Genomic DNA, 18,632 nt, shown 5'->3' on the forward strand with positions numbered 1-18,632 from the left:
ACCCCAAGGCACCGGCTTACTTCCAACACTAAGGTACATCCTACTCCAATCAAATATTAACATGTAAAACTCGAACCAAGTCTCCTTCTGGTGATAGGACCTAAGCGAGCTGGGCTAACTCTCCCCTTAAGAACAGTGAGAAAAACTGGACAAAAACTCAAAAGCGTCTTTTTTGAAGGGATCTGATTACCCAGCAGGTAGGGAACAGTGGGACCCTTTACCCCTAGAGCTGTCCCCAGAAGAAGTGGCTAATGAGAATGAGAAGTGCAAGTTTGTTTGTTTGTTTTTTTGGTTTGGGGGCAGGGGGGCTGAGGTGGGAGAATCACTTGAACCCAGGAGGCAGAGGTTGCAGTGAGCTGAGATCACGCCTCTTATACAGAACCTAGTTTGAAAAGGAAGGGATATTTTAAGTCTTTTAAGATAATTTTAACTATTTTTCTTTCTTTAGCTCTATTTCTGTGTGTAGCTGTTTTACTACACCAGAATTCAGCAAGTTATAGTTTCTTAAGAGTTAGTTCCTATGTGGAAATTGAAGCCCTATAAGTAACCTTTTCCTCCTCGTGTATCTTCAAGTCTATTACCCAGCCTTAAACTTTGAATGGATCTTGTATCCATGCATGATTTTGTAACATCATGCATTTGTTCATTCAGAAAATACTGGGTGGCTGAAAAATTAGAACTCCAAAATGTTGACTCATTTCATTATAATAATATCAAAAACCCACATCTGTTCATGTCGCCATCAATCTCATCAGGTAAGTCTCAGTTCTGGCAAGCTGTCAAACTCGTGGTGGTAGAAGCACGATTTCCAAAATTCTCAATTTCTCTAGAAAACTCAGACTTTTATTTTTGTCAACAAATTGAGTTATTTCCCTTGAAGTGGCCCTCTCTTGAGAAAATTTTCTAGAAAAGTTCTGCCAGATGCCCAAATCTTAGTAATCATCACTCACTGCCTGTCAGTCATTCCTTCAAATAAACATGAGGCTCCAGGAAAGAAAAACCATGATAAAGTGGGGATCTTGGAGCAGGGTGAGCACGTGGTTTCCTTGGAGACCAGAGGCTCACCTCCCCATGTGGCACACGTGCTTTAGGGGCCTTTTTCATCGTCTCACGACATCTTTAAAAAAACAGCCAACTCAAGGGCTGAGGCTTCATAAAAGTAGAGTGTGTACCACTCAGCACAGATATTCCCAGGTGGAGCTGCGCTTTAATCTTCCTTCCGGAGTGCCTGCTGCGGGGCAGAGCACCGCGCTTGCCAGCAGGGCTCCGCCACTGGCCCTCCTGCATGCGCGGGCCCCAGCTGTGTGGGCTGTTTTTCATGCCGACATTGCATTTGTACTGTGGATACCACTGTCGACACAGCATAGAAAGGTCACTGGTGCTTTAGTATTACTGTGGGTGTAGATTTGACTTTGTGGGCCCCCTGAACGTGCCTCGAGGACTCCCACGCTAAAAACAGCGGGCTTGGAGAATGAGAACAGCAAAGTAGCCTCCGTTACGAGCGGAATTTTCTGGAGAGTCCTTGAAAGGGACAGTGCGGGCTTCAATACCTGTGCATGTTATGCCAGCAGGCCTCAGGAAGTCTCCCCGCGGAGCTGGACCTGGTATGGGAATCGCGAGACCTGGTAACTAAGCAGTGGCACAGCTGTGCGCCCATGCTCAGGGTGACCTTTCGCAAAATGGGGCCACCAGAGTTGCTTTCCTCTGGCCTCCTTAGAAGGGTGCGTTTCTTCAGCAACAGCAGATTCGCAGTTCATTTAGGAAGATCATTGGAAAATGGGCTCCAGCCTCCCAGGGGGCCAGGCAAGGATTTAGGAGCTGGCCGGGAAATGCCCAAAGGCCGGTGTCCAAGAGATCAGGCAGGGTGTGTGTGCTTTGATGAAATGAGAGCTAGCTGGCGGGAAGCGGAGTCATTTTGTGAGATCAGCGTTGCACAGCAACAGGGACCTTTGTTGAACCATAAGTGGACAAGGCTGCTCCCTTCAGTATTTGATTCTGCAGAATGTCAGCCTCCAGAGACCAATGCCACGTGCTGTGAGGGGTATGGTGTTATTCACACATTTATCTTTTCCTAAAAAGTTTCCACTAGCAGAATAGCATCTTTGATTCTGTTGAAAAGGCGGAAAAAAAAGTGAGGGAGGGACTAGTTTTCTTGAAAATATCCAACCATTAAATTACTTACTGAATAAGTACATTTTTATTCTAATGCCCTAACTTATTCTGACTAAGGGTTAAGAAAATACATTTTCTGTAGAAAAGAAAACATGTTCTGTGGCTCATCCAGAGTATTATTTGAGCTGCATGTCTATAGTTTAATCACATACTGTTGGAAGTCTTCCTGGGAGATGCTGGAGGCCCAGGAGTCAAAGGGTTCTGTGTGCCATTCTCCAAACACAACTCTCTAGAAAGAAGGTTCCAGCATGACTCAGGAGAGTTTGATGCAAACTGGGATTCTCTGGGCACCTCTCAGGGACACAGCCTCGATGTCCAGCTGGTTACAGAAGCACATCTCCCACCTGATTTATCCCTGAATAGGAGCAAGGAGTGGGGCAATCTTTCCCTTCACCCCCATGTCTTCCTTTCCTCTTCCCCACCTCCCTGTATTAATACTGAGAAACCATGCCTGAACAATGAAATGACTAGGAACTACTGTTTCTGGTTGTGTTCCCAAGTGGGAATATGGGCTGCTTATGACCTTGGAATGTAGAATGCTGTCATTATTTATTCATCAATAGACATCCAATAAATGCAGATCAACAGCTTGCCTATCTTTGACTGTGTGTGCTGGTTTTAATCTTTGTACTTGTCCCGTAAGTGACCCTATGACCATAGAGTGAGCTCTTCCATCTTATAAGAGCCTTTTGTTCACCTTCTATTCTTTTTATGAGAAGGAAGTGCCAGTGCATGTCTCAACATAAAGAGAAACGTTGAATACATACTGTTTTTCTCTTATATATATGCTCAAAATAACTACCATAGTAAACAGTCATCATGATCATGGGACAAATTACACAGCCATTCATAGATATTTGTAGTTGTCATTTAGGAGTGGACTATGCAATAGTTCATAGGCTTATGAATACATATCTAACAATATTAGCTGGGTGCAGTGGCTCATGCCTGAAATCCCAGCACTTAGCGAGGCCAAGGTAGCTTGATTGCTAGAGCCCAGGAGTTCAAGACTAGCCCGGGCAAAGGGCGAAACCCCATCTCTACAAAAACTAGAAAAAGAAATTAGCCGGGCGTGGTGGTGCTTGCCTGTAGTCCTAGCTACTTGGGAGGCTGAGGTGGAAGGTCACCTGAGCCTGGGGGTGTCAAGGCTGCAGTGAGCCGTGATTGCACCACTGCACTCGAGCCTGGGCAACAGAGTGAGACCCTGTCTCAAAAGCAAACAAACAAACAATATTGTACTTGTAGTATTTAAAAAACATAATTATCCGGTATTCCCACAGCTAATGGAATGAAAGGGGAGACTTTATCTCCCTAGACAGGAAGCACGGTACCTCCTACACTCCCTTCTCTCCACATCAACTGGGTAGGTGTGTGAACGCATTTCAAAGTCAAGTATGGTTAGTAATTACTTGATCTTTTTCCAGCCCCTTCTGATAAGCTGAATTGAACACCCAAAAGTGATAGTAACATCATTTTCCTTTGCAATTATAAAGACCATTAACCCAACAGAATCTCCATGATGTACCTGTTTGTGATGTTTTTGTTCCATTTTAATTCAGTATGACTCCTGATAAATGGATCACTACGCAATTAATTTTTCTCATTCTTTAGATTCATACACACAGACACATATATCAAGCAAACTATAAATTGCTGAAATGACAGGCCAGCAGTAACTACTTGTTACCACGTGTGTAACATCTCTTCAGGACTGCTTTGTAATTCATTTGTATGGTAGTGTTGTACCAGTGTAACTGCTAAGTGGTTTCTCCAGTTCTGTGTGCATTTGTACATGAAGTTGTGCAATCTCCACATACAAGCATTTTCAAAGAATGACAGTTTGCATGAGGCCATCTTAATAGCAGGTAGCATGTAACCAACCGATCTGAATTAAGCCACCATTGCAGAATAAAACATTTGACACTAAGCCAGGTATTTCAGTGAATGAGTTGTATCTTGGATTTCCAAAAAAAAAAAAATAAGCAGTCATGCTCTCGAATAATCTTAATAGACATAAACAATATTGCTAGGGTAGGGGGCACTGCCTTTAACAATGGTAAGAGTTTCTTGGTAAATCAGTGGTTTTGCTTCTTTGATGTTTCTAAAACACTGATATGACCAGTTGCCCTGCTCTGACCTCATCTCGCCCTCCCCAACTTCCCTCCCCTCCCACCTCGTAAGCACAGACCTCTCAGTCTGACCCCTTGCTCCCTCCCTCACTTATTACTTCTGGTTTCCTTTTGGGGCCTTGTCTTCTGCCTGCCCCCAGTACCTGCACAATGTTTATTCTTCTGCGTGTCCATCTCATCCCAAGGAACGTCTCCACACCAGAGTGCAGCCAGTAACTGTCTCTGCCAAGCTCTTCCCTCTGCCTGCAGTTCTCACCCCACACACACCTTCCATTTCCCAGTGGCTACAAATATCGTGTGCAATTATGCCTGTCTTCTATGACCTGCCTCTGACAAGACATCCCTGAGTCATCTTCCCTAAACCCACTCCTTCAAATCCACCTTCCAAATCCTAGTGAATGGACTGCTGTCCCTGCTCCAGAGTACTGTGTGCCTCAAACAGGGCTCCCCACAGCTGGCTGGGATTAGCAGGGATTCCCCAGTGCGTGTCTCCTGCGGTGGAGACCATGAACTCCAGGGAGGCCAGAGAGCTGTCTGCTCTGCTTTTTGTCTTCTGCCTGCCCAAGACAGTACTTTATGTAGGTGTTAATTTCCTAAAAATATGTCTAACATGCTTGAATTGCTGATAGCTATTTATTAAAGCCCAGCTTCTAATATAAATATGCATTTCTGATGAATCCCCCAAAAAAACAGGAAAAAACAAATGTCATTAATTTGCAGTTTATCAATATCCTGGCTAGTAATTGAGATATTTAGTGGCATAGTCACTAGAATATAAGGTGCTAGTCCCAGTCCCAACACGAGTTTGAGTAATTTTAAACTTCATAGTGAATTTTTTGTAACGTCTACAGAATGGATCACCATTATCATCATAATAGCTGATAGCGACGGAGCATGTCCCATCTGCCAAGCACTGGGTATCGTTGATTCATTCATTTATAAAATTTGAAGTTGGTGGGAGGGCATATTTAAAGACTGCTACCTGGAATAGTGTTGTCAGAGATTCATTTGTTTGTTCTCTGCATTCTTCAATATATAAATTATTCCATGCAATTGAGCAGCTCCCCAAGTACGTCATAGTTATGAAATGTGCGTTGACTTTGGAAGATTCCAGTTCATTTGTGATCTTCCAGGCAGCAGGGGTTGGCGTTGGGGGTATTCTTCTTTGTAGTGAAAGTGTTTTCCTCTGAAATCTTCAGCTACTTCCCCACTCTGTGAAGCCTTCTTCTCCTGGGTCAGTGGGACCCTTCCTTAAGAGTGGTTTCAGTAGGTTCTCCAGAAACTGTTCAGCTGAGTAAAATTGGATAGAATAGTCCATGCATTTTGTCCCAAGATACAAAAATTGGCTTTGGGGAGGTGAAAATGAAACCTTACTTCTTTTAATGTATCAAGCACCAATACCCATATAGAAAAATATAGTGCATCTGTGTTATTATAACATGTTATGGAGATAGACTGTTGGGGGAAAATAACTGGAAAAGCTTTTTTGGGGGTGATGATGAATGAAATGGTTGAGAAACACTGAGTTAGTCATACACAGTATCAGACAAGTACTGTGTCAGTAGCCCCAGTAATTTCCACCCTCAGGCCAGGCCCCACATCCAGCACATTCTTGCTCTTCTCTAGCCCCTACGGCCACGTCAGTCTTCTAGCCCAGGCTTCATCGGCATCTCAGTTTAGAGAAAGGAAGGCGAGATGCCTCCCACCTCTGTTTTCCAGGATTGAGAATATGCTTACGCCCCTCTCTATCTAAAGGAAAGGAGAGAGGGATGGACCAGGCCCTGTGTTGCTCTTACAGGTGCCTCGGGTGCCATTTTGTCATGAGCGGTCAGCAGAGCCCGTTGCCGAGGGGCCTAGGGAGGGTGCCCTCACAGAGCTGGTACCTTCAGTTCTGAATTAAGCAGTAGCCTCAATGTCTTGTAAGCAACCATTCATGTAAGAGGATAGGCATTTAAGGTGAAATCTGCCTCATCTGTCATTATTTACAGGTAAGATGCAGAATAGTTGAAGAAAACAAGGCAAATGAATTGCATTTGCATTAACGGGAGTCATGCCACATTCGGCTACTCTTTGTGAAAACTTCCCCAAAATAGATTCCTTGGAGTGCTGCTTTGTGGGACCTTCATTGATTTGCTCTGAAGATAGGTGTCCATACCTGAGAGGCCTCAGTGAAGTTTCAACTGCAGAGTTATCCATGGCAGCACTTCTGGAAGCATTTCTGTGCTGATTGTACATGGCAGGTCCCCAGTTCCTCATTTAATGGGAGGAATCTCCTTTTTCTGGAAGATTTCTCTGGACTGCTGTGTCACAAAACATTCTGGAAACCCCTTACCCCATGAACGTTCTACTACTAGACGATTCAGAATTGAACGTTAATATGGGCATGGGAGGCCAGTGAAAACAACGTAAGCCTCACCTGGGACTGCAACACATGTTTGTTTTGGAAACACTTACTTTGCAACCACAGCTATAGACAACGGCTTTTATTTTAGGAGTCAGCAGTTAATACATTTGCAGGAAGGAGAATTGAGGGCATCCCTGTGAAAACCAGAAAATAAATCCATCCTGAAGGGCGTTGGCTTTGTAGGCCTCTCATCCCCTGTTGAGTAGGTTGCTGGGCCATGCACAATGGGTGTTGGGATGGAAAGGACCAAGGAGAGGACTGAAGAGAGGCCTCTGCATTGCCGGCTGCCACGTGCTCACCACACAGCTCATTGGCTCATCCACCAGCTCATTTAACCATGAAGTCTTTTAATCCCCTCCAGGTCCAATGAATTCCTTAGGCTTTTTTATCTGTGTTTATCAGTTCCCGTTACAAATGGCAGCTTCTTCTACATGGCACATTTGGAGATGACATGGAAAAATCACTCACACAGGCCAGCAAAGGCACTCTCTTTGTGCCGTGGTAATCCTGTTTGGGGAAGTCTCTCCAAAAGCAGGGAAAACATCGCTGTGCTTTTGCTGTCTTGACAATGTGTGGAATCATATTATACAGCAAGCATACCACAAGCAGGTCTCATCTAAGGCACCTAAATGTGGTTTTTCCATAACGAAAGTGCTGTTGAAAGTAAACACAACTTGCTGCTCTACAGGTTAGAGCATTTTAATCCTGTACATGGCTAATCTTCCCTAGTCTATCTGAAGTCATAGTGTCCCTCTAAACACACAAAACTGATAGGGGCCTCCTGTCACACTTGCGGATCATGAGTCTCATGCAGAAGGCTACGGAAAATGAATTGATTTCACATGTTTTACTCAGAGGAAGTGGAAAAAGAAAATGATTCTAGTGACCAGCTAGAAACTTGCGGTTTGTTTTTGACTCTAAGACAATCAGCACCTTTCAGGGCCTTGCTGGGCTTTTCACTGGTTTCTGACAGATTGGTGGACACAGCATTTGTACCATTAAAAGAGGAAATTGGGGAAGATTTTTTGAGCTGTCTTGAAGTCTTTTGCTCACCACTTAATTTACATACATACACTTTAATATGCATGCTAAGAGTGCCTGTAATGTACTTTTTTTGAATAAAATGACACAGAGAATTCATTAGGAAGCTTTCCTGCCCACCCCCCAACCAAGTCGTTAAATAACTTTTTCAAAGGCTTTTCTCTATAGGAGAAGGAATCAATTTAGGGGTGTAGTTCATTCATTTACCTAGCTTGTAACTCTAGAGGGTTTTGTTATAAAATGTTTATATCAATAATGGTTTTATAGTTTGATTTTCAGAGCACTATCGATTCAGTAAAACAGTAGCTCTGCAGTGCACAAGGGATACTGACCTCCACCTCAGCACTATTACTTAGAGGAATGCAGCACCATATCTAACTTACTAGTAGGTAGCTGGATGTTTGGATGAAGGAAGGGAGAGCAGGAGGAAGGGAGAGATGGATAGATTGGTAAATAGGGATGGATGGACAGATGGATGGATTCATGAATAATATAAATGGAAGTACTAATTAATAACAAAATACATGCATACCTCAGCAGTCATTTTTACAGCATTACTTAAAAGTTTCATGTTTAAACAAATATCTGATAGTGTATATGTATCCAACATGACAACATTGTACTTATTTACAGATCATTATCTGACAAGGAACATGAAGTCAAACAAAACTTAAACCTTAGATATGAGCGCTGCCAATCAAAATTCAAAACAAAGTTTAAGGCCCCCTTGAAGTTTTGATGTCTCACCATGTGAAAATTGAACTTGATGTTACAAAATTAATGCATAGGAAAAAACCTCCTAGAAAAAAGCCTGGTTTTGGTGATGAGATTCAGATCATACATGGCTTTATATTTGATGAATAGTTGTGGGCAGCTGCTGTACTTTCTGTGCTTCCATGTAATTCCAGGACTGCTTCTGGGAGCCCTGAAAGTACCCTTCAGTGACTTCCTTTCAGATGTTGTATTTCATTAAGCAAAAGGGAAAGCTTTATTCCTTAGAGATGATATAGTAATATTTGGAAAGCTCACTAGTTCCAACGATGCACATAATTTAAAATAGACACATCATAGTTTAAAAGGTAAAATTGGTTACGAAATGTGATCCCAAGCAGGCATGGGCAGTGCTCTGCCTGCAGCCCAGAGGAGGTCCCAGTGTGCAGGATTGGAAAGGGGCTGGCTCCTTCCCTGCTGTGACTTTTCTGTCTGCTTCCCAATGGGACGTGCTGTTGATCCCAGCTGCTGAGAAGAAATGGTGGGCAAGTGCCATGAGGATGGGGATTTGCAGCAGGGAGGAGCCAAAGGTGGAAGCATCACTGGGAAGTGAGAGCTAGGGAGGAACGCGAGAGCATCACAAGCCACAGGCCCTTCTCCTTCCCTCTTGAAAACCTAACCCGGCTCCTGACGCTGCCTCCTACTGTGTTCCCCTCCTGCCCAAACTGTACCTAGAGCTCCATCCGTAGACCTCGTCTGCTTACTGCACAGAAATGCCAGGGCTGCTGGGGTCCCTTCTCAGCGCTCCTCCTTCTGTCTAATCAGCTGCTTCTCTGCTCTGATGACACCTGACCAAACGTCCAGCTCACAGCCATAGCGCATGGAGACCCCAAGCCTTCTACTTGGGTGTCCCACGATGGCCTCAAACCCAACTTGTCACAAAAGCTACCTCTCCTTCCTGCCACCAAAATGGCGGCCCCAAGACCCACCACATCAGAAACATGAGAATCAGCTTCTCCATCAGGCTTAACATCCCAGGTATCATCCAGCTCCCTGTTGCTTCTCAGGTTTTCCTCTAATCCCATCCAGTTTTATTCATTGCCCTTGTGTTTGGACTGTTTCCCTCCCCCCATTCAGAAGCTGAAATCCTCACCCCCAGTGTGATTCGTTAGGAGGAGACCAGGGAGCCAGGGACCATGCTGGCTCCCTGATCTCACACCACCTGACCCCAGACCTATGGGAAATCCCTGTCTGGGGTTTAAGCCACCCAGTCTGGTGTTTCCTTACAGTAGCCTGAAGGGACTAAGACACCCTGCTGCTGTCAGACAAAGATACTCCTACGTGCAACTTCCTAGTTATAAAATGGAACTTTTAAGCTATATGATATTTGTCTTTAAGAAATTAAAGTACAAGAACTTTTTAAGTCCCCTGGACAGAAACCATCCTCAGGTCGCTGCTGTGCTTCAGCATCATTGAAGAAGTCAGTTCATCACCTCCAAGTGATAAGCCGCCAAGGTGCTTCACCTCCCTTGTAGTTGGAAATGTCATGCTCCCTAAATTAAATCCCTCAAGCTACAGTTTAATTAAGCTCATCTCCTCACCTGGAGATGGAAATCAGCTATATTTTAGCCTTCAGCTAGGTAGAGTGAAAAGAACATTGGATTCTGCAGACCTGGATTCTGTTCAAGAGTTCTGTCTTCCGCGTGACTGCATGACCTCCAGCTTGCCTCTGAACTTCCCTTACCCTAAGTAGAGGAGATGCTGCATTTGCTCTGTCTATTCCCTAGCGCTGACTTTCCATGGCCTCTTTGTGGCTCTAAGTCCTGTACCAGGACACCTTTACTGTCTTCGCTAATTTAGCAGATGTTTGTCAGTGCTCATGATTTGCCATGGCATCCTGGGAAGGTGCATGAAAACTGGGCCCTGCCTAGTTACAGCCGATATGTAGGCGTCCGTACAAGCTGCGTGAAGAATATTCTTGACCAGATACTTCCTTGAAGTCATGGAAGTCAGCCTTAGAAGGTCCACTAAATACACTACAAAATAATCACAAAATTAATTAAAATCATATAGAATATGCATGCGTACACATACATCCATGTGCATGTCCTGACACAGAGATGATATGTGGGGTGAAGGAGGGAGATCTCAGGAGGCCGTAGGCCTGCCGGGAGCATGTGCAAGTGCCAGCACCATCCCCTGGACCAAGCCCCAGTTCTCCAGCTTCACTGAAGGTGCAGAAGCCCTGCTGGAAAAGAGAAGGGAGCCATGGGCACTTCCACCTTCCCTGTCCCTGGCCACTGCCTTCAAAGGAGCAACCCACCAAGTCCATGCAGAGAAAAGTCAGTCTGCCTCTGCTCCCCACTTGCAGAGGCTGAAGTCCCTTATAGAGAGAAAGGTTTCTTTCTACAGATGCAAACATACAATCCATGATTCACTGTATGGGTGGTGGTATGAATGAGTTTTAGGTCAAGTGTAATCAGTCAGTCATGGTGGGACAGGAAGGGCTGCTCCCTAAGTGAAAAAATGAGGTGCTTAAAAAGAAGCATGAGAGCCAAATTCAGTCAGGGTGAACCTCCTTTTGCTGTAGCTGGGTGTGGCAGATGGAAACTGTGTTGAGGTATTTCTGCCTTCGAAAATAAAAACATACTTCCTCCTTAATTTTATTTGTGCAAGATATAAACTGTATTTAGCTTATATTCTTCTTTCTTTTTTTGACGCTTAAGTCCTGTGATTACCAGACACAGTTGTTCCAGGTAGCTTTTAAGGATTTATTCTTAAATCCTTAAGTTTCAGTAGACAGACACCCATGCTGTGAAAATTCTTTAAATGGTTAGGCTTTTAGATACCAGGTACTTTTCTTGTAGGAGTGGTCCTATTTACAAGTGCATTAGATCTTTGTGTGTAACAAAGTCTGAAGACGACATAAAAATCTTTTGGGGCTGGGCACGGTGGGTCACACCTGTAATCCCAGCACTCTGGGAGGCCAAGGTTGGGGGATCAGTTGAGGTCAAGAGTTCAAGACCAGCCTGGCCAACATGGCAAAACCCCACCTCTACTAAAAATACAAAAAAATTAGCCTGGTATGGTGGTGCACGCCTGTAATCCCAGCTACTTGAAAGGCTGAGGCAGGAGAATTGCTTGAACCTGGGAGGTGGAGGTTGCCGTGAGCTGAGATCTTGCCATTGCACTCCAGCCTGGGTGACAGAGCCAGACTATGTCTCAAAAAACAAAAAACAAAAAAATGAAAATAAATAAATCTTTTGGGACATTTTTAATAGGTGCTTCAGGACACAGTAGTTGTTCTGCTTTATAATTCCACTGCTTCTAGGGGAAAAAACCCAAACCAACAAAACCCAAACTTTCAGATGCTGTGGCGTGACCCCAAATCATTTCCCGCGTGCAGGCTGTGTGTGTGGTGCAGGTGCCATCTGGGCCCAGTACCAGGGGGTTTCTTCTCAGGACTCATGTTTGATGTCTTCTCTTTGTCCTGTGTCTGGGGCTTCCTTTAAATTTTGTGTGCAAACAATGCCTAGTGTTAGAGGGCCAACCTCGCTGTTTTCCTGTAAACCACTCAATTCTGCTCCACTCCTGTTCTGTTGAGTTTTCCTGACACGTTTCCATCATCGACCACCTCCAGCCAACTATTCTATTAGCTTTTGAAACTGCAGGTTCTGTTTTCAAATTCCATCTTGATCAAATGGAATTCTCGTTAGTGGACATGAAGTGTAAGAGTCCGGCAAATGTTGGGGAAAGGTATCTCCTGACAGCTGTTAGCAAAACGGCCACATGAGAGGAGGAAGAAGAGGGTTTCAGGTGCCAGGGGCGTCATGCATCCCACTGCTGTTTGTTTTGGGCTGAGATCACCCATGGCTGTTTACATCAGAGGCTGTACTTACCTACTTTTGACCTTTTAGAATAGTTAACTTTGCAAGGGTCTCGTGCTGGAAAACCCAAACCAACTGGCCTGTCTTCCTAGGTTTCCCCTCAATCATTTGAACACTGAGGGTTTTACTTACTCATATGGACATATTTTAAATGGCCCTTCTGTTGCATAAGCTTATTATGTCACCTTCTCTCTCTTTTTTTTTTTTTTTTTTTTGAGACGGAGTCTCACTCCGTGGCCCAGTCTGGAATGCAGTGGCACGATCTTGGCTCACTGCAACCTCTGCCTCCTGGGTTCAAGCCATTCTCCTGCCTCAGCTTCCAGAGTAGCTGGGACTACAGGCATGTGCCACCGTGCTTGGCTAATTTTTTTACTGTTTTGGTAGAGATGTGATTTTACCATGTTGGCCAGACTGGTCTGGAACTCCTGACCTCAAGTGATCTGCCCACCTCGGCCTCCCAAAATACAGGTGTGAGCCACTGCGTCCAGCCTATGTCACCTTCTTATTGTGATTGATTGTGATAGCAACCAGTTACCAACCTTGACTTTTCGCCACTCTTCATACTTATTCAAGTCTCCCTTACTTTATGTACGACATTCATCTTATATGTTGTGTGTGATATTCCAGATGTCAGTGCCGTATTTGGATTATTCTTAAAAATAGGTGAGGACAGATTAATCGAACACAGAGGAACCAGCAAAACGTGAAGGCCATGAGAAACAGTAAAAAGGTCTCCAAGAGCTGGTGTCAGCTGTTCCCGCTGTCAGTGCTGCAGACACTTGTAAGTTTCCCTCCTCACTCACAGCCCTCACTTAGTTGCCTTTAAACACGGGCTGCCTTTGGAAAGATCTCTCAGATATGAAGGGACACCATGGGGCCTGCATTTCCTTCCACTGCAGATCCCCTGTATTAGTCCGTTTTCACGCTGCTGATAAAGACATACCCAAGACTGGGTAAATTACAAAGAAAAAGAGGTTTAATGGACTTACAGTTCCACATGGATGGGGAGGCCTCACAATCATGGCAGAAGGTGAAAGGCACATCTTACATGGCAGCAGGCAAGAGAGAGAATAAGAGCCAAGCAAAAGGGGTTTCCCCTTATAAAACCATCAGATCTTGTGAGACTTATTCACTACCATGAGAACAGTATGGGGAAAACTGCCCCTGTGATTAAATTATCTCCCACCAGGTCCCTCCCACAACACGTGGGGATTCTGGCAGCTACAATTCAAGATGAGACTTGGGTAGGGACACAGCAAAACCATATGACCCCCTTTAGATGAGTGCAGGTGTATTGGGTGCCTTCCATTATCTCTTTGGGAACTGCCACAGTCAGCCACTGATTTCCCGTCCCACACACCTGCCTTGCTCCTTGGAAGCAGCCTCACGCAAATAGAGAATAAAAGCTGCTTTCACAACTTTAGCCAAGCAGTATTATCCCAGGGGATAATCCATCTCTTCCTCTACCCCAGCCCACATTTCACAGGTAGACCCTGCACAAATCTTCAGAATCCCTGGAGAAGGTGACAGATATTTTGAAATGTCATTTGACATTTACGTGCCTATCTCTGGTCCCAGATAAAAACAGTGGAGAGCACTTAGAATATGATCAAGTCATAACTTTTAAAAAGGCAAGACAGAAATATCATGAACAGGTAGTCACTGAGTGAGATAACAGAGAAAACCAACCTGGAAGTCTAAGTGGAGTCATTTCTTCCCACGTCCTGCGGTGACCAGTGTCTCACAGGAGAAAGAAACCAGGGAGCATCAGAGGCTGTCAGAAGGGAGGTGTTGGGACGGACTACTGTGGCTTGCCTGGGACTGTCCAGGATGTAGCACGGGACATCCTGCCCCACAGCCGACCCTTCAGTTCCAAGCAAACTAAAATAGCTGGGCCAACCAGTTCCCTCTGTGAAAGTAAGGTAGCATTCACATTCCATTGTCGCATGGATTAACTCACTTAATCCAGGGATCGGCCCTGTGGGGTAAGTTGGCTAGGTGATATTTTAGCCCCAGATTGAAGGAAAGAATGGGGTAATGGAAAGAAAAAGGCATGTAGGGAAAAAGAAAAACAGTCATTGTGCTGGCTACAGCACAGACCACTAATAGTTAAGACTGTGTGTGCGTTTCAGTGTTTTCTAGTGAAAACGCCAAAGAATGCAGAGCTTCTCTTTCAGACCTGGCATCAGGCTTCCATGAGCCCTTTCCAGGACACCAGTGCATTGAGTCACTGCTATATACCTGGTGATGAGCCGAAGAGTATGTTTTCATAATGAAAGGCAAATGGGGCCAGGTGTGGTGGCACACACCTGTAATCCCAGCACTTTGGGAGGCCAAGGTGGGCAGATCACTTGAGTCCAGGAGTTGGAGACCAGCCTGGCCAACATGGTGAAACCCTGTCTCTACTAAAAAATGCAAAAAAAAATTAACCGGCTTGGTGGTACACCTGTAGTCCCAGCTACTTGGGAGGCTGAGGCATGAGAATTGCTTGAACCTGGGAGGCAGAGGCTGCAGTGAGCCAAGATCACACCACTGCACTTCAGCCTGGCCGAGAGAGCAAGACACTCTCACAAAAATAAATAAATAAATAAATACATTAAAAAAAAATAAAAGACAGAGGGACAAAGGAGACAAAGAAGAGATGAGTGGAGAGCTGAAAGGCCCCACCTCAACAGCTCGTGGAGTTCTAGGCCACATGTGGAGTAGAACTAGGCCACAGGAGAGACTCCTCAGCATAGGCCGCCATGACGAGGACCTCTCTTCCCTTACAGATGTCTGGGCCCCTGCAGAGTCTCAGTTAAAAAGCATCAATAAATGTGTTTTCACAAGAGGTGTGTGCCATTCTAGGAATGTAGGGAAGAAGCTTCCTAAGTGTATGTCTTCCTGAGAGGGTCGGTGGTATGAAGATAGCACATGTGGATTATGCTTGTTTATACTACGGAGCAGGCTCTGGGGTGTCTCCTTTGGAGGGAAACTTACTGTAACATTGTCAATGTGGTGGCACCTTTAGGAGCTCACTGATAAATGCAGTGTACAAACACCCCATTTTATTTTATGTATTGGTTTTTCTTTTAGTACTTAATTTTTTCCTTTTTAATTTTAATTTTAATAGTCTACAGGGTACAGGTGGCTTTTAGTTACACAGATAAGTTCTTTAGCAGTGATTTCTGAGATTTTAGCGCACTCGTCACCGGAACAGTGTACACTGTATCCAGTATGTAGTCTTTTCTTCCTCATCCCGCTAGTCCCCAAAGTCCCTTATATGTAATTCTTATGGCTTCCCATCCTCATAGCTTAGATTCCACTTATAAGTGAGAGCATATGATATTTGGATTTCCATTCCTGAGTTACTTAAAATAATGGCCTCCAGCTCCATCCATGTTGCTTCAAAAGACATTATTTCATTCCTTTTTGTGTCTGAGTAGTATTCCATGGTGTATAAATGCCACATTTTCTTTATCTGCTCATCGGTGGATGGGCACTTAGGTTGGTTCCATATCTTTGAAGTTGCCAGTTGGAAACACCCCATTTTCAATGTGGGTGTCTGAATGAAGAGACCACAAGTTTTGGATGGTGTTGTGTCCATAATCCCAATAATAAAGTGAATTTTTGCGATTATCCAAAAGAGAGCATGCACGCACACTACATATTTGTGCTCATATTTGTCACATCGCACTAGCACACACAGGAACTGAATTTTTAACTTAAAAGATTCTAACCATTTAATTTTCAAACCACAGTACATAAAACAGGAGCAACTCTGAAGTGGTTTTATATTTTAAGAGCATGATTTTTAGTTTTGCAGTTGCCTCTCACACTCTGAATGTTCAATTATTGATTGAACAGATTGTTATGATCCCAATAAAATAAAGTTTTAAGCTGAGAATCTTGCCTCACCACACAGCTGCGCTCCATTTCAGCAATGCTTTGGCTGTGACAGAAACCTCTCCCCTTTAAAGGAGCCATGGCAGGGAGACCCCCGGAGCCAGTAAGAAACAGCATGCTGTCCTCACCACAATCTGTACTCTGGGGAGCCCTCACTGTAATTCTATCTCTTTCTGCACAGTTGCAAAGCCAATGGTGATGACGATGATAAACACTTCATCCACATGTCTGGTTCCATAAAAGGCCATCTCGACTTTCTTTTTCTTCCTACAGTGTCTTGTCTTTGAAGATGCTCCCAATGGGGTGGAGGCGGCCCTGGCAGCTGGGATGCAGGTGGTCATGGTTCCTGATGGAAACTTGAGCCGAGACCTGACGACAAAGGCCACCCTGGTGCTGAATTCCCTGCAGGACTTCCAGCCCGAGCTGTTTGGTTTGCCCGCATATGAGTGAGAGGGAGGGCCTCACTATTCCGCCCCCCAGCCCATCTCATGGTCCACACTGCTGGGGGAAAGGGAAAGGAAATCAGCAACTCTCAAACCCAACCTGTACAGTGATTTTAGCCTCCTGAGATTGGTGTTTCCATCCCATGTTGGTTTACCCCAGTCTAATGTGTTGTTAAAATGTGACTTGACAGTTGAGACAAAAAACACAGTAGAGACAGACATGAAGCCCAGAACAAAGATGAAACTTGAATTACCATCTCAAAAATCAAGCTGATGGAGTATGTGATAAAGTGAATGTACACGTATACACACACGCACCTCCATATATACACATGTGTATCAGTTTGGTAACTTGCAGGTAGGCGTTACATGCATATGTATGTAGATATATGCATGCATGTATATGTAAAATATATACTTTTCCAAGACAAAATGGAACATCACTTCTCTCTTATTCCAGTTTTTCTGAACACTGGCTGGGAAATGTAAAAAGTGTATGCATATAAGTATATGCTGTATGTATGCATATGTATGTAGATATGTTTATATCTATCATCTGCATCACTCTCCTCAGTGTATGATGTCAACATGCAATGACAACTGATAAAGTGAGATGGTAGTTCTGCCTGGTTTGCAGTCTGAGTGGAAAGCCCTGTTTTTGATGAGCACTCCTTGTTAGCTAACATTTAAATTCTTTTTGTGACCTCAGAATGTCTCTGGATCTTTCTTCATTGACTGACTCTGAGCCACATCATCCATAGTTTATTGTTAGTATGAACACAGCTGTAACATTTACCTGGTATCTACATCCTTATCTACATTGGAGAATGTTTTCTACCTCAGAAGAACCATTTGCCTCCTTTAAGAACACTGATGGCCTACACTTTTTGGATAGAAATAGAATTTGATTTCAGAATGTATGCTTGGTGAGTCTGAGTGCCCGGGAACACTTTTGGAATAATTTATTAGACATTAAACTTCTGTGATTAATCACTTTTATAGATTTACTCAGTCTTTAAAATTTATGATTTGCCAGAGAAAAATGGTGGTAACCATGGAAATCGGGAGTGAAGGAGCGCTGCTCTGTTGTGGCTTGCCTCTGCCCTTTGAGGTCCTTGAGCTACTCTTCAGCTCTGGAAGTTGTGGACAAACCATAGGAATGCATGTGTGCGTGTAGTGGAGTGATTGTCTATGGATGACAGGCCCTGACTATTGATTGGTATTGCATCAGTTTAGCAAATTCATTTCCTCCTTCTTGATGGCCTAAATACATGTCTGCACTTTGCTCCTCTTAACCAGTTGTAACGTCTTACTATTTCCCTAACAAATTGAATTAGTTTAATAAAATCTTTGGACACATATCGATATTTGTATGGGAGTCATGATTTTACCTTAAAAAAAAAAAAGTCTTCCAAGAAATGTAAAATATATATGTGACTAATTAAATTTTTTAAAAATCCCAATTAGTATTCCAACTGTAAACGGATATTTATATATTTTAAGTGAGCCATCGTGCTCCTGCAGCAGTGAATAGAGGCTTTCAGTGAAAGACTCACTTCTTTGATGTAGTATCTTCTCCTTCCAAAGTATTTATGTTGATGTTTTCTAATCATTAAGCCATTTTGTATGAATCAGACAAATGGGTGTAATGCATATCTAAGTGATGTGCATCTACATCTGGGTGAATTTCCTACAGGGTAAATTTGATCTCATGTCCGTTACTGTTTTTTAACCAAAGCTGCAGCCAGATTCTTATATTTTTACACAAAAGACCCAGACTGTGCTTGGCCAAAGCACGTACGTTCTTTTTTATTCTTCCACATCAGCCAAATTACTTCAATACATTTTAGTGATGTTACTCCACTGAATAGCTCATGGATTTCACAGAGATATGGTAATACAAATTTACACCAGGGTGATACAGGCCAAGGAAGTTTAAAGCTCATTGAAAGTATGTCGT

General features: G+C 43.8%; 1 protein-coding gene across 1 annotated transcript in view; it reads left to right on the top strand.

The window, feature by feature from the left end:
* HDHD1 (haloacid dehalogenase-like hydrolase domain containing 1) overlaps positions 1-18,032 on the top strand; it is an 81,836-nt gene extending 63,804 nt beyond the window's left edge. Inside the window, exon 7 of the mRNA XM_011974204.1 lies at positions 16,503-18,032. Within this exon, the coding sequence (XP_011829594.1) occupies positions 16,503-16,679 (177 nt within the window). The 3' untranslated portion in view covers positions 16,680-18,032. The remainder of the gene's footprint in view (positions 1-16,502) is intronic.
* Positions 18,033-18,632: the final 600 nt, after the last annotated feature.

The sequence above is a fragment of the Mandrillus leucophaeus genome, unplaced genomic scaffold (assembly GCF_000951045.1).
Source record: "Mandrillus leucophaeus isolate KB7577 unplaced genomic scaffold, Mleu.le_1.0 Scaffold1008, whole genome shotgun sequence".
Classification (NCBI taxonomy): domain Eukaryota; kingdom Metazoa; phylum Chordata; class Mammalia; order Primates; family Cercopithecidae; genus Mandrillus; species Mandrillus leucophaeus.